The 16,422-nt window shown below is 44.7% G+C and overlaps 2 protein-coding genes across 2 annotated transcripts; one reads left to right on the top strand and one right to left on the bottom strand.

Annotated features, from left to right (window-relative positions):
* Positions 1–9,778: 9,778 nt before the first annotated feature.
* Positions 9,779–13,744, top strand: LOC101771506 (probable glucuronosyltransferase Os01g0675500). Its single transcript, XM_004969464.4, has 4 exons — positions 9,779–10,139; positions 10,321–11,287; positions 12,350–12,599; positions 13,071–13,744. The coding sequence occupies exons 2-4, from the start codon at positions 10,368–10,370 to the stop codon at positions 13,239–13,241; spliced, it is 1,341 nt and encodes a 446-aa protein (XP_004969521.1). The 5' UTR covers positions 9,779–10,139; positions 10,321–10,367; the 3' UTR covers positions 13,242–13,744.
* Positions 13,745–13,922: 178 nt separating this feature from the next.
* On the bottom strand, positions 13,923–16,127 carry LOC101771900. Its single transcript, XM_004969465.3, has 2 exons — positions 15,692–16,127; positions 13,923–15,272 (listed from the first exon to the last, which is right to left on the bottom strand). The coding sequence occupies exons 1-2, from the start codon at positions 16,034–16,036 to the stop codon at positions 14,523–14,525; spliced, it is 1,095 nt and encodes a 364-aa protein (XP_004969522.1). The 5' UTR covers positions 16,037–16,127; the 3' UTR covers positions 13,923–14,522.
* Between the last annotated feature and the right edge of the window lie 295 nt (positions 16,128–16,422).

The raw sequence follows: 16,422 nt of genomic DNA, 5'->3' as shown, positions 1-16,422 counted from the left end.
AATTAGATTTATCTTTTTTGTTTCCTCGTGTATGAGTTGAATTTTGAGCTCAAACAAAACATGATGCCTTATGTTAGAAAATTATACTAAGAGTTTTCATGGTTATTTTCATAGGTTAGAAATATTTAATACGAAATTGGTCTTAGATATACTATACAAAAAGTAATCATGAAAAAACTCTAATATATTTTTCTAACATATAGCATCATGTTGACAAAATCTGTAATTAAAATTCAATTTGTACACGAAGAAAAAAATCTAATTAGGGATAGATTGGACCAAATGAAATTGTTTGGGGGAGTAAAGTGAGCCTAAATTTTACTTGGGGTCAAATGGACAAAGTAAATAGGTGAGGGGATAAAATGGACTTTTTCCTTTAATTAAACTAATTTATATCATACTCTCTCCGTCCGCTACATTTAGATCCTTTTCAAAGTCAATTCTTTTAAATTTTAACTACGAATAGCGAATTAATTATAGAAACTAAAACATTTTCTATTTGAAAATAAATTATTTTAGAAATATTTTTGGTTAAAGTAAAAAAGATTGGCTTCAAGAAATCTAAACGTAGCAATATTCTGAGATGGAGAGAGTACATTAGCGATTTATTGTTTTTTATATAAAACTAACTAAAGCTAGAATACTTCGGGTATACACAAATTAAATTTCAAACGAAGGGAGCAGCCTTAGCACGGTACTGCTAGTACTCCAGTTTCCCCATTGGCAAGACCGCAAGTGTGCCACTCTGGCAGCGAGTCTGCCATGTAGCCGCGGAGGGCTAAAGGTTCACGTCGTCATGGTTTGTTCGTTCTTGGCTTCTTGCATTTCTTGCTGCTGACCTACTCAAGCACTCAGTACAGTAGAGTAGCAAAGGAAAGTCAAACGCTGCAGGTCGATGTGAACAGCAGTAGATGATTTCCGCTGCTGCTGCTGCCCCTTGGATGCTCTCGAGCTCGGCTACACGCCTACACCTGCACGTCCGTCCCCTGCCGGCTGCCGCTGCCGATGCTAGTTCCCACTCCGGCACTCCCACTCTGGATCTCCTCCCGCAACAATGCCAGTGCACCGCGGGCGCGGGCAGAGCCCGGCCGGCCACATGCGCGGGGGCGGCAGCGCGCAGGAGTAGGTGGCTGCCTCCTGCCGCTGCCGATGCCGCCCTCCTTAGGCCTTGTTTAGTTGGGGAATTTGGGAGGTGCCAAATTACTGTTACAGCACTGTAGCACACTGTAGCGTTTCGTTTGTATTTGTGAATTATTGTCCAAATATTGACTAATTAGGCTCAAAAGATTCGTCTCGCAAAGTACAACAAAACTGTGCAATTAGTTTTTAATTTCATCTACATTTAGTACTCCATGCATGTACCGCAAGTTTGATGTGATGGGGAATCTTCTTTTTGCATAGTGTCAAAGTTGGGAGTTGGGAGTAACTAAACAGGGCCTTAATGAGGCTAGCTACACCAGTAGCTGTAGCTAGCCTGCCGCCCTGCTCGTTGTGTCATCGTGTGTCCCCCCTCCCCTCCTCCGCCGTCCATGCGCGCATCGCATCATCGCCTCCGCCTCGCCGGCCATCATGCCTACTCACTCCCGGCTTCCCGGGGTGCTCGAGAGCGGGCTCTGCCGTCGCGCCCGTGACTCCGGCCGGACGATTCCGCCCTGCGCGCCCGCTTTCCCGCGTGCACGGGCGATCACCACAATTTCTTTTACTCATAATCAGCTTCAGCTCAGAAACAATGGCCGCTATGTTAGTGGTGAGTTAGAATAAGTCCGGGGGTCATTGACTAATGCAAATTGCAAAGTGGGCGGCCGGCTGCTCGCTTCACCGAATAAGGTTCCCCGTCGATCAAAACCGTTTCATAGTTGACACATGACCGACACTATTTTATCTTGTCAATTGATAGTGCTCTAGAGTGGCATTGGGGCACCGAGAGGACACCTGCTGTAGCAATGTCGAGTGAAAATAGCTAGTGTTGCAGGTTTCAGGATACTATCATGTCACACATAACATCCAGAACTACCTTGCCGGATAAAAAGCATGGCACGTCAGCTACATCTATTTCAAATCCAGCGGTAAAACTTTGCTAGCAGTGGCCGTGTGAGAGTACGCTACGGAATGAGTTCGAGGAATAGAGGAATACAGGCAAATGGATGGTTTAAGTGACTGTTAACACTGTCTAAAAGTTCGTCTGTATTCTGGAACACTTCCGTCTCACGCAAAGCATCTCGCCGCGCAGTTTTTGCTCAGCTCGATACAGGCAGGCAGGCCGACGAGAACGAGACACAGAGGGAGAGGGGAACGGCGCGCCGGGGCAAGAGCAAGGCCGCCGAGGTCAGGCAGCCATGGCACGGCGGGGTCATGATGAGGCGCTTTCCGCTTGTCCCTTGCCCAGCGCCCGCGCGTGTCCCCTGTCTCCCCTCCCCGGCCTGCTCACTGCCCGCTGGCTCCACTAGCCCAGCAGGCAGCAGCACAGCACTGGCCCGGCGCGCACCAAACGCACGAAAAGGGCAGTAAAGCCAGCCCACAAGATATCGCTTGTCTTGTTCCTCCCGGTGGGGGCAGCCGGCAGCAGCTGCGAGCCTGCAAAGCCGCCCAGGCTTGCCATTGCCAATGCCTGCCCGTGCGTGCGTGCGTGCTCGCGAGCAGGACGAAAAGGCGCCCGATGCATCGCTGCCGGAGCACTGCCGCTGCGGCTCTTCGCTCCGATGCGCACACACACCCTGCCCCTGCGCCGAGCCGTGCAAGCGTGCTGCGGGGTCGGCGCCCAGCTCATTGCTCAACTGCAACTGCAAGTCAACTCGTGTCGATACATGCTGCTGCGGGCCAAGCGGTTTGGGCACAAGTAGTAGCAGCCACTGCAGCGGAGTAGCTCTGTGCTCCGAGCTGTGCTGCCTGTTCCTTGCGTTTAGCAAGTTCCCCTGTTTGCCTGAGCATCTCCTACCAGTTACCACTGTCTTACAGCGTACCGAACTTTTTCTTTTCTCCATGCTACGCACTGCACCTGGCTGGTCGATGGATTTCGCAGCCCGGGGTTTATCATGGTGTTTAGAGGTTTGGCACAAGAGTCTACTGAGAACTGCCCGTGTTTGTATCAGCTCGAATTTAAGTGTTTATTTCTTTTTATTAATTGAAAACACTCTTGTTTTTATTTTTGGTTGCAAGGGGATCTCCGTGATTGTTTTTTTGGCAGAGAAAAGAGAAGAGGAAATAACGGTGCTTCTTTCTTGTCTTGCTTAAAATTGAGAAGAGTTATCATTAGTAACTATAAAATTCAGAAAGTATTACTGATGCAAGTTGCAAATGACCGATAAGTAGCGCTTCCTCGATTTAAAATTATATGTCGTTTTGGCTTTTCTAGATTCATAGATTTTGCTATGTATGTAAACATGATGTATATCTAGATGCATGGTAAAAACTATGAATCTAGAAAAATCAAAACGACCTATAATTTGAGATAAAAAAAGTACTTGATTAAACCTAAGCAAAATCTAGACAACCTGAAGCAATTTATGGCCAAGCATGGGCTGAAGGTACCTATATACTATCGCATAGGCGACCTAAATGGTGTTTTTGCTCGTTCCTTCAGAGTCTGCCTGCCATCACCTCTTTCCATTGCCCAATGGCTCATTGCGCCACATTCCATTGCTTATCTGTGCTCCAACAAGTTCACTCACCTCCATGGCTCCATCCCTATGAAGGACGAAAATCTTGGTACTGAACTGCTGATGGTCACCCTGAACCTCTCAATCTTATGTCATCCATCCTTCTAGTGTTGTTCCTTTGATGAGAAAGAGCTTGGAACATTTTTTTTTATAGGAAGGTGGGTGCTCGCTAGAGCTAGGCGGACGGATTAAAGGGGGAAGGTTGTGATGAACCACCCGGATTAATAAAGTTATATAAAACTATCACCCCTTTGAACATACCTTTAGCATATCATACGCACAAAATAAATCGGTTTGGGTATACATGAATGAAGGGGAACATACACTGGAGATATAGGAAAGCCACGTTGTTCACAGATCTACGGTGGGAGGTCTCCACCACCCGCCGTCGGGGGTGGGGGGGGGGGAGCGGCGTGATAGAAAATACCGATGAGATGGTGTTCCAGAGCGTTGGTAGAGTTTTAGGGTAGCAACAAGTGGTAATGACGGATCAGGGATGGTATGAATAAACGTAGCGTCATCATTCAAATGGCAAAGCAGAATGATGGGCACGAATTCCAAAGCACAAAAGGAGAATGATCAATGCTTTGTTGATATTTGGCTTATAACAATGCCAATTCTATGCATTACTCTTCCGACAATAGCTATCTAAGCAGACAATTGTTCCATTTATAAATAGTGTGTAATATACGTCTAATCGTGTTAAATGACATGACTTGCGAACACTGTATGTCAAAAGGACCAATATTTGTAACTGTATGTCAAAAGTACCAATATTTGTAACTGTATGTCAAAAGTACCAATACTTGTAACTGCATTGTATGTCAAAAGTACCAATATCTGTAACTGGTTCCCGTTTGGTAGAGCTCCAGCTTCTACCAAAACGGTTATAGCTCTGACTCCTTTGGTGGATATGCTTTCTCTAGTGAGCTAAAGTTATTTTGGAAAACGTTTGGTAGAACAATTTCTCAATGACAATATGAGTAATTTTACGGTCCTTTAATGCTCGAAGAAGGGGATGAGAAGCCAGTGAAATCAATTTTTTTACTCCTCCTTTTTAGTGTAAGTTGTTTTGTGGCTTCTTTCTATTTTGATGGTGGAGCCGTTTCTAAATTGCTCTTTTGGTAGGACTTCTCAAATGCTTGGAATAGGAATTTTGTTAGAATTTCAGGTTGACCAGTTTTTCGTTCCCACAAGTTCGAGGGAAAAGCATCCACTGTTCCAAAAGGCCTTAGACACGGGCTACTGTTTATCTTTGCATGCTAGATTGGGCCTTTTTCAAAAGCCCAGCTTGATCCGGGCTCGGTTCATCCATCGGAGAACCTACTCACGCACCACAGCAAGAATTTTCTGTCTGCCTTGGATGACAAGTCACCTTCTACACCTAGAGGTGCGTTTGCTTGCACGCTGGTTCGGCACCGGAATATGCTGGTGGTTAATCATGTTTCTCCCCGTTTTCCCTCCCTCTTCGACGGTGACGAGGCATCATCTCGCTGTCGAGCGCGAACCATGGGGGCCACGGGCCTAGCTTGGTGAGAGACACTTATCAATCGAAATCGCAGGAGGGTACACCGTGCAGGCTGCAAAATGTTCCCTGAATTCTTCGTGCAGCATCGTTTTCACTTTTCAGAAGGGAAAACGCCCGCCCCGTGCCTCACTTTTCACTTCTGGCATGGCTTCGACCATTCGCATGTCATGTTGCATTTTTGGTGGCGTAGGAACGTTGGCTGGCATGGAAGAGCCGCAAGGCTATGGCAGGAGTCCAAGCGAGCAACTCACTCAGGAGTCAGGAGGAGGCCGATCTGCCTTTGAATTTTTGAACTGGTAGTTTTCGTAGACGTATTGAAAATGACCACGTTCTAAGCAACCGGGCAAGGCTTTAGTTCCGGCCACGCATTGGTCCTTTCTGATATTTTGGCAAGTTTTGTTTTGCACTTTTTTTTTGTTTGAGCATCTTGTGCATAGTTTACTCTTTTTTGAATCAAAACGGTCTACAAGCAGATTCTTTAGAAAAGGACCAGATTTTATTTCCCCTTTTTGTTGGCATGTTCTGGTTTCCCTGTACAACTTAAAGCTACAGCACAGCTTTCTCTCACTGTGGACCTACAGCAAAGTTCGATGCATTTCCACAATGTAGCAGAACAGCAACAGACGTTGCCCCACGCATGTGTCCCAAACCAAACGCACCACATCGTCGTCGTGCCCTTCGCAGTCTGAATGGCTGAATTCGTTGGGCCGCGCGGTGTTGCTTTGCAGCGCGGCCAGGTTGGGTTAGGTGACAGACAACAAATGGAACTAGAAAGAAAAGAAGAAGAGGAAGAAGAGCAGCACCATCCATCCAATCCACGCATGTTGTTGTCCAAAAAAGCACAGGGGTTGTGTGTGTGTGGGTGCCTGGGTGGTTTGGTACTGGATCGGTACCGAGATCCGAAAAGGGACCTCGCAACGCCACAATCTTCACGCGAGTTGCGAAATACCAAACTCCAAAAGAGACACAGGACCAAACCGTCTTACGCTTTTTGTCAAGGCTGTTTCCTTCTCGCCCATGGACTTTCTATGCTGCTTCCACAGGATAGAGCTCCCGTCTAGAGGTTGGGAGGAAGACGCTATGTTAGGGTGTGTTTGGTTGGTTGTATCATTTGATTCATGTATGAAATGATTCAAAATAATAATGATCTTTTTGTTTGGTTGGGTGAATTGGACCAACTCATCCAGGATGAGGTTATCCCACTTAATATATTATTCTACTAATCAGAGTGAACTATATGGTACAAGCAAATTGATTGAACCACTCCATCCAGGATCATCCATGCATGCATCATGAGTGCATGCAACCAAACGCACCCTTAGAGTCAAGGCAGAACTACCTGAGTGTTTTGTTTTTTTATGTACTTTGGTGAAGGCACAACTTCGATGGGCAGGTATTTTATTAATTGCTTGTAATGACTAGCTGAGTTTATTCAAGCTGACGCTCTACGCACCGAAGGTAAATGAGCACAAGGTTATCGTGTACTCCCTCAGTTTCACATTGTAGATCGTTTTAACTTTTTTAATTTTATATTGTAGATCGTTTTGATTTTTCTAGATTCATAGATGTGGTATGCATCTAGACATACACTACAAACAACTACAAGCTAAAACGGCATACGAGGGAGTAATGACTAGCGTGCGTCTTAGCACCCACGCACATCTTACTCTTAATAAGCACTTCTGAGAAATTGGGCTCGTAGATTTTGAGATCAGCGATGGTACCTTATATGTATCGGTATCGGTAGATTTGTCATCTACTACTTAAAAAGATAATTTTGTAAATATGAGCATTTATAATTTTTGTAAATATGAGCATTTATACAGAGTTGAATACTCGAACTCCGTTGGAACCTAACCAACTTGTGTTATGCTAGTTCTCGTTTTAAAAAATATATAGTTCTCTTCAAAATTATATTTACTTGTATAAATTTAGAATAAACTCATGCAAACGAGACAAAGCCTTGAGGGTCTTTTTTTTCCAGATTTTGCTTTTGGCTTTATGGTAAAAACGATAAGATGACAGAAATAGCTACCTTTTAAAATTATTAAGCAAAACTAATGTTTGTATTAGAATCCTAAATGAGGTCTAGAGATGTTTTCTGGCTTCATGTATCATACTAATTTAAGGGGTAAGGTTCTTTGTGGTGCCCACTCGGGTTCGAGTCCTCTACTCATCATGGGTGCTCGTCTTTTTCTGAATTTATTTCAGGATTTTATCGTCGCTATTTTTTCAGTGGTAGGCGATGTGCCCGTCGACAACGAGGCGTTAGCGGTGACTTCATCAATCTTAAGGATTTACTGCCTCAGTTTTTCAAAGGTGCTCATAGTGTAGGGTTACAAGCGTGTGTTCGTAGGGACGAGTGTGCATGGGTGTATGTGAGCGAGTACCGTGTAATTCAAAAAAAAATAGAAGTCAATATAAAGAAGACATTTTTTCAGCTTTTCAAAAGTTAGCTTTGTGGCGTCCTGTAGAGGCCAGCCAAAGAGACCATTAGCCTGTTCGCTTCAGCTTATCAGTCGGCTTATCAGCTACCGAATAATGTTTTTCTCTCACAACAAATCAGCCGTTTCAGCTTTTCAGGCGGCTTATAAGTCCAGCCGAACAGGCTGCATTTGAATCACAGGAGGTACAATCAGATCTTTGAATAGGCGGTATACACCACACAAAGTCTCCTCCGACGAAATACATACGGTGTCTTATGTAGAGGAAAGAGAAATGATTAAAACCAAGCTATCTTCTATTTACAACTCTTCACATATTCCTGTATGCATGCATCCATTGATAAAACTAAGAGGCAATCTTAAAGATAATACAGTAGAGAAATTAGGTTTAACAATATCTCTTAGATAACATGTATAAATGTACAATCTTAGAGCTATGTATGTTCAATCTTAAAGCTAAGACTATCTCTACTGTTGGCGGGAGCACTAATTCCTTTGCACCATCTGTTTCCACGTGCTTCAACACACTTACACACAAGCACTTCAACAGTCCTCGTTGACCGCTCGTACCGTCCTACGAGAGATGGCCTCAAGCTTACGTCACTGCAGCTACAGCGACCGGCCGCCGACGAGCACGCGTCAAACCGAGCGGACGTGGCAGCCGCCGCGGCCCCCACGCGCGTCCGCCAGCTGGCAGATCCCGGGCCCCAAGTGTCAGCACCTCATGGGGGCGTATCAGTGGGGCGATACGCGCCGTCCGATCGGCGCGGCGGCGGCTCCGGTGCGCGCCACGTTGTGCGAACCGACGGCCGGTGGCGCGTCGCTCGTGGCCTCCTCCCGACTCCTCCGTCTGGCCTCTGCCCCTCAGACGGTGGTTTGAAGCTCGCGCTGTTTTCGCACGTAACCCCCTGCGGTTAAGTTTATTCGCGAGAGATTAAATAAAGACTTTGCCGGGAAGCTTTTCGGTTATTTCTTAGAACGCACTTAAAGCAAGGTTTTTGGGTCCGGTGAGAGGGACACCAATTCGGGTATCTTTAAGATTCCCGCATTGGATGCGTGCAGCACATGACATGGATGGGATGGTGGTTGTCATGTGAACAAATTTTCTAGGTGCTCAAAGAAAGATGGTATATTGTATATTGGTGTATCTCACATGGATGGAGGAAAGTTTTTTCATCTTATCATGCAATATTAACACTGGGATGTTGCAAATGAGCATGAATAAGGATTAGTGATGAATACCTTTTTATTGATTACCAGTAGTGATACATTATGTACTTGCAAATTACAAAGAGGAATAAATGTTTGAACATTATTGGCCTCAATGGGAATCCCTCATTCCCCTCTTTGTGCACATTAATATATCCATCCTCCCTCTCTCTGTGCACATGCATACACTCAGAATTTGTTACTTGAGACGGTAATGAAATTTGGGTGCGCCCATAGTGAAAAAAATTTGCATTCAAAACCAACAAAATTTGCACTTTAGCTTTAGCATGTAACAACAATTCGTATGCTTTAATTTTCAATTATGGGAAACAATGATGAGAGATTTCATTTTCATACACACACAACATAGGAAGGCTTGATCGTCTGATCAACATAAGTTTTTTGCCATCTATTTTGTCGGTTACGACTTATGAGAATACTGTATACTTAAAAAGCGATAATGGAATTCATGTGTTGCTCCCATCTACATATTGTAGTCTTGGTTGTTTTCATTACATATATAATTTATGTCAGGTTCCGTTGCATATAGGATTCGTACCTCCAGTTCCGTTACCTAATATAACAACGATAGTGGATTCTTTCTTCATCGTTACCGTCGTCAGTGGAGAGTCTGTCTGAACAGTTTACCACGGTTACAATATTAATTATATATAATCCAATTGTAAAATATCATACAAAGACATATCATTTAATATAAATATGCATACACTTAAGATATTTTATGCAATAATTTTTTGGTGTTTCTTGAAAAGAAACTTATCTTAAAGAAGTGACGAGAGTACCAGGTCTTTTCCTTCGCCATACCGCATTGAACGCGCGCCACAAGCACTGTCCATCCTATGGGCTATGGCTATCAATGATGAGCATCCTAAAATACCGGGATCTCAGGGGTTTAAATGCAACGGGGGCTCTCGTCTTCCTCACCTTCCCGACGGCGACCGGGCCGCCATATCCTCCTCTCCAACTCCCTCTTCTCTATCTCCTCTCTCTCGCTCTCTACCCTCACCAACTCCTACCTCCCGAGACGAATTCCTAGGCGGACAAAAGAACAGGGAAGGAGCCATCGGGAATTGCCTCGTGAGGTGATCCGGCACGCGCACGCTTCCCTGGGCTGGGATTCTACTCCCAATCCCCTCCGCGCCGGCCGGGCGCGCCGCCACCCGGATCAGGCGTCCTCGCGCCATCTTTCTCCATCTCTCGTCCTTCCGTCGTCGTCCCCCCTGGGCGGCCGCGGAATAAAGATCCGCCGGCGCTTGGGATTGTTTGCTTCTCCTTTTGTCGGTAAGGAAGCCCCTACTTGCTTGAATCGTTTTTTTTCCGTTTTTCTTCTGCAGAATTTGAAATTTCCTTCCGGGCTGGATGCTCCAATCCGTCCATTTTATTGTGGATTCGTGTGCTGCGTCGTGGAGTGCTAGTAGCTGGTAATTTTCGGTAAATTTTTTACTCCACGTTTGTTGCGCAGCTGGACTACGGTGCTGTACATGCTTACGCTGGTGTTGAGCTCCTGCAATGGCCCGAAGGAATGCTGGCGCAATGCAGCGGGAGGGGTCGGCCGGGTCGGTTAAGGACTGGTCGGAATTCGACCCCTCGCCGTCCCCCAAGCTGGCGTACTCGCAGTCCTACGTCGCGATGAGGGGGCTGTTGACGTCGGTGGCCTCTATGGACCCTGTCCTGATGTCGAGCGGCCTCAAGTCTTTATGGGCAGCTTTGTCGTCGCACAGGCACGCTCGGTCCTTGGAGAGGCCAAAGTCCAAGGGGGCGAACTGGAAGAGGCCCATGGTCCATCTGCTTGTGTGTTTCTTGGTGGGAATTCTCATCGGATTCACACCACTGTTCTCTGTTGATTTATCGAATAAGATAGACTCTGAAAATGAGATGCTTCCGTTCGACGGAGATGTGGTTGACAGACAAATGCTGGAACTTAAGAGTACAAAGTTGGAGTCGTTTGCAGCAGAGACTGAAGCAGTCGAAGAACAACAGGTTGATGAGAGTCCTCCAGTGCCTGCAATGTTGGATGATGAGGTGGACTATATTGAAGCCTCTCATGTCGTACCTTCTGTTAGTGACTCTGATTTTGTTGTGAGGAAGCAGCTGATAATTGTGACAACAACTTCTGTTCGGCCACATCAGGCATATTATTTGAATCGTCTGGCACATGTGTTAAAAAATGTGCCACCTCCTCTTCTGTGGATTGTGGCAGAGTGGCCATACCAGTCCCGTGAAACAGCGGAGATCCTGAGGTCTTCTGGGGTTATGTACAGACATCTCATCTGCACCCGGAACACCACAAACATAAGGAAGATTATTGTTTGTCAAAAGAACAATGCAATTTTTCATATAAAGAAGCATCGTTTAGATGGTATAGTCCATTTTGCTGATGAGGAGCGAGCATACTCAGTTGATTTATTTGAAGAGATGCGGAAAATCAGGTGACACTTCTGTGCTGACACTTGCTTTATGGTACCGGAATTTATGACAATTCTGTTCATAAAAAAAATCATGGATAAGTTTTCTGAATGATGGACGATCTTAACATAGATGGATATGCATGGTTAACTGATATACTATAGTCATCAAAATGTTTCTAATTTATTGTTTGTTTGCTTGTGCTTTCCTTTTGTAACGTATATTGCCAATTGATGTTCTAAAATCTTTAACTGTCTGTTCCATATGTAAACTTTATGCCTGTGGTTACTTTAATGTTACAATCAACTCTGCTAAAAGGATACTTTTCTTGAACCTAAAGGTATGCAGTGTATTGGTCTGAATGGAGATATGCATTTAGGTGGACTTTGATGCAGGGATCCAATTCTTCCTTTTTGCCTTTTTGTACCACTTTTACCAAGTCTTCCTTTCTATTAGCTTTAATTTTATTTTCTGTGTGCTCTGGTGCTCGCTAGAGCTATATATTTATATAATGCCCCACCATACTAAAGCCATAAAGCATATTTTATTTTCAGAATTTTAGTAGGAAATAGACCTTTCTCATTTTCTTTATACACTCAATAAAAGCTTGCTTGATGATTGCTTTAGATTCTTTTGAGATATTATCCTACAATCATATCGCCTTTTTAGTCATTTTGCTAACTGCCTTTTGGTGTGAAGTTGCAATGTAGTAGAACATCCTGATCCAATTGTTACTGAAAATTATAATAGGTTTCCAACAACCGCTAATAGACTATGGAGCAATAATGTTTCCTTGAGATTCCTGGCACGGAAGGTGATTACAAACTCCTACTCTGTATATAGTTTTACCAATTGTCAGCCTGTGCCGAGAATGTGAGCTAGCACCTGCTCAGTCTAGGATTATGTCATGAGACCACCTGATGATGTGGTGGTGCCATGGGGAAGGGGGGGACGTATGTATCTTGTTGAATTTTTACATGCAAATATATGCTAGTTGTAACACAGTAATATTCACTGTTACCAGCTTTTTCCTCTTGTAGTGACAATTGAAAACGTTCCTCATGATTTTGTGCTATATTCTGCAGGCGCTTTGGTACGTGGCCAGTAGCAATACATGTTGGGGCCAGGTATAGGGTTGTTTTAGAAGGGCCCCTTTGTAGGGGTAATCAAGTCACTGGATGGCATACAAATCAGAGAAGGGGTGTACCTCGTCGGTTTCCAATTGGTTTCTCTGGGTTTGCTTTCAACAGCACTATACTTTGGGATCCCCAGAGATGGAACAGTCCCACTCTAGAGTCTATTATACTCCACTCAGGTGGCAGAGGTGGCTTGCAGGTGAGTTTAGTTTCATTATTTTCGAAAAAAAAAGAAAACAAAGGAAACAACTATATTGTTTCCACTTAGCTGTAGAATTGTTGATTTCTTGGTAGAAGCTAATCTACTGTGTTGATGTTTGATCTGAATATCTGCCTAAGTTTAATCCAGCAGAGCATGCTATAATTTGAGTATCCTTGTTGAATGGTACTGTTACATGAAGATGCATTAGGCTCAGTTAACTACTGATCGTGAGGTACAACCTATTGAGATGAACCGTGAACCAAATGCAACCATTTTACGATACTCTAGAGCAACATGAAAGTACAGTGCTGTTAGAAAGTAGAATTGTCACATGACCATTTCCTCAGTGTAGTATGCAGTAATGAAATGTATGCAGGTCTGGAATAAACCTAGTGTATATAAAGACGCATCCTTACAAAAGCACATGAATAGATCATCGATATAATGATGCAAATTGTCTCATTGCAGGAGTCTCGATTCATCGAGAAGCTCGTTGAGGACGAGACTCAAATGGAAGGCCTCGCGGACAACTGCAGTCGGGTCATGGTCTGGAATTTCGACTTGGAACCTCCCCAGCTCAACTACCCTACTGGCTGGCTGCTGAAGAAGCACCTAGACGTCGTCGTGCCTATAACCTAACCACATTGCTGCTGCCCTTTTTGTTTGCGCCTCCTAGTGTGGAATGGTGATGATGCCTTCCTGAACTTGGTAGCGTCCAGGATCATGCGAAGCTGCTCTGCCAAGACCCTGGTTCGAATAATGTGATACTAGTTACAACAGTTGAAAGCAAAGAAGCCTACCTGACAAAAGGAAAAATTCTTTCTCCCCCGCTGCGCTGCATTCTTTTCTGTGCTCATTCTTTCTTACCCCCCATGCTCCTCAAGCTAGATATAGGCTTGTACATTTCCTTCCTTTTCTTTTCTCTTCTGTTCTATTCGTTACATACATACATGCATACATATATTCATTCATACAATGCATACATCGATACATATTACCTTACAGATGTAAAAGAAAGCAATTTCATTTCCTGACCCTGACGATGTGGCATCTTGCCTTTTGCAAGGGTGGTTCGATTCGTTGTTAGGAAACCATTCACATATTGGTGGAACCATTCACATATCGATGTGCATATACTATCAGATAAGGCAATTAAGCTTAGTGTGATAGCTGGGCGTGTATCTATATTGGTCAATTCACATATTGTAGCGCCAATTGGAATTGCAACAAGGGATTATATTTGTTATGCTAATTACCAACTCTGCATCTGCATTATCGACAATGGACTCCAAATATTGAAAGAAAAAAGAAGCATCAATCTGATTTGATCTCAAGTCATCTCTCCAATTTTGTCTTTCATAATGAACTACCCTCCCCTTTTCCATATCTCAATCAATCACTTACACACAAGAGAGAACATTGTGCAAGAGTAACAGCTTCACATCAAACATAAATCGCTCGCTTTGCTCCCATCAGTTCCATAATCACCGCAACTACATACTATATTTTATCAGCGGCACAAGGAAGCAAAGCTTCGTGCATGCAGCAGCAGCAAACCTGATGCTGCAATTTTTTCTTTTCAATGACGAATGCAGCAGCAGAAACCTGATGCTGCCTTTTTTTTCAATGAAGAATGCAGCCGCAGATAGACCTGATGCTGCACGTGCACTGCTTGAATTCATCGATCTTCTTTACGATGCTTCTTCCTTCCTTCCATGGCTTCACATCTGATTTCATTTGGCTCCTGCCTGACTGAATCATGTGTTCCTTCCGACCAAACTTCTGCGACTGCCTATGCACGAGATGAAGGAGATTTCATAATTATAATCCTTCCCTTCCTGCCATAGGGTCACTTGTATTTTTGTTTCTCTGAATTCATGAATAGCCAACCACCATGAACTATATAACACAAGATATATGTTAGAGCAGCCTGAACCATGATCCCAGGAACGGGAAGACTGCCACCAACAAGCGCATCAAGATTGGCGCTTGCTTGTACCTGGTACTACCCAGTCCCGTTGTTCTTGGCATTCCTCGTCGTCGTCTCATTCTCATCCTTGCTGGGGGAGCTCCTAGTCCCTGTCCTGCTCCCCTGCCGGCAGCAGCAGTATCAGTGTCTTCCTCCCCAGTCACCGCAGGCCGCTGTCTCTTGCTGTAATCAGCATTACCAGCTGAGAATGAGCTGCTGCTGCTCTTCTCCTGGGTGGTAACATTGTCATAATTTAGTAGTTCATCCCATCCTCCAAAGTTGGCACTGCTTTTGTTGCCTTCGCCACCTTCACTGCTGCTGCTCTTGGTGCTGTTATCACCGTCAGCAGCAGCACCAGAGGCAGCATCAGCAAAATCGTTAGAAACCCATGACTGGTATCTTTGCTGCCTCCTCCTCCCCTCATAATAGCTGCTGCTGCTGCTGTATCTGTTGCCCCGACCACCTGATGCAAAGCCAGTGGTATCCTCAGGGTAATCATCTTCTTCCTCATCTTCTTCTTGGAATGGTCTCCTCCTGTCATCGCGGTTGCTTCTTCTCCTTCCCCATATGGCGTCGAGGAGAAACGATATGGCTGACTGGCCAAGTGGGATCGCCATGGCCATAAGGAAGGCCTTGGGCCCTGTTGCAGCAAGCATTGACACCAGCATCACCGGTAGCAGGAACCCATACGTTTTAAAGACCTAGGCATTTAGCATAGCACAACAGGGCATTCATCAGTTCACTTACTACAACGATGAAGCATGACGATTGATTGCAGTAGTGAAATATTACGCATGCTTAGTTACTGAAGAAAAGAAAAGAAGCAGGAGCAAAAGCTGATGCCGAAGGTGGGTTAATTGATAGTAGTATCACTAGTGATCAGTTGAGTTCCCAATAAGAGAATTATAAGTAATAACGATTTGATTTTATTGTACCAGGGACAAAATGTAAATAGGTGCTTCTGTTAATTTAATTCCTCGAAAAAGAACGGATGATTTGATTTGATTGCAGCTAGCCTCTCTAGATGTATGTAACCCAGAATGAACGCATGGATCTATCAAGATTCAACACGCAACAAGAGAAATACTAGTTAGAAACTGAAATCTCATCTGTAGCAGACCTTGGAGAACCATGGCTCGTCGAACAGCTCTCCGGCACCGCCCAAGCCGGGGAACCCCGGCTCATCCTCGTCCTCGTAATCGTCCTCCTCCTCATCCTCTAGAGAAGAGTAGCCGTACTCCTGTTTGCTGGGCTCGGGGTCGGACCACCACTTCCTCGCCGCCCTGCTGCTCGTGCTGGCGGTGGCGCTGTCTCTTTCATGGGCGTTGCCGTTGGAGAACCACCAGCTGGAGCAGCGGCGGCGGAGGGAGGAGAGTGGAAGGGGGACTTTGCCTGGTGGCGCAGGAACTGGATGCGCAGGGGCAGCAGCTCCTAGCAGTCGGACGCCAAGGCCAACGCCGAGCATCTCTTCATTGCATTGCCTGCCGCTGCCCGCTGCTCGGCCCCGGAACAGACAGAGATGTCCAAAGTACAGGGAGAGGCAAGGGAGGGGAAGAAAGAAGATAATCTTTGCTTTCTTTCTTTTTTCTTTTCTATTCTATATAGTATATTTTAATATTTGGACGGAGAATTTTATATAAAAAATAAAAGAAGGAAAATATGGTTTGATTGAGTCTTCTACAAAACTAGTTCAAATTTGAAAAGAAAAATGAGAAGCATTTTTTCCATATTAAATTTACAAAAAGGCCCTAGTGAATTGACTGGAAAATTATATATAGCAAAATAAAGCCATGTTTGTATCCGCTTATAAGCGGCTTATGGGCGAAAATAAGCGAAAATCCCACCCAAACG

Source organism: Setaria italica, chromosome V (genome assembly GCF_000263155.2).
Source record: "Setaria italica strain Yugu1 chromosome V, Setaria_italica_v2.0, whole genome shotgun sequence".
NCBI classification, from domain to species: domain Eukaryota; kingdom Viridiplantae; phylum Streptophyta; class Magnoliopsida; order Poales; family Poaceae; genus Setaria; species Setaria italica.
Note: the sequence above shows the minus strand (reverse complement) of the source record. Positions and strands in the feature narration are given on the sequence as shown.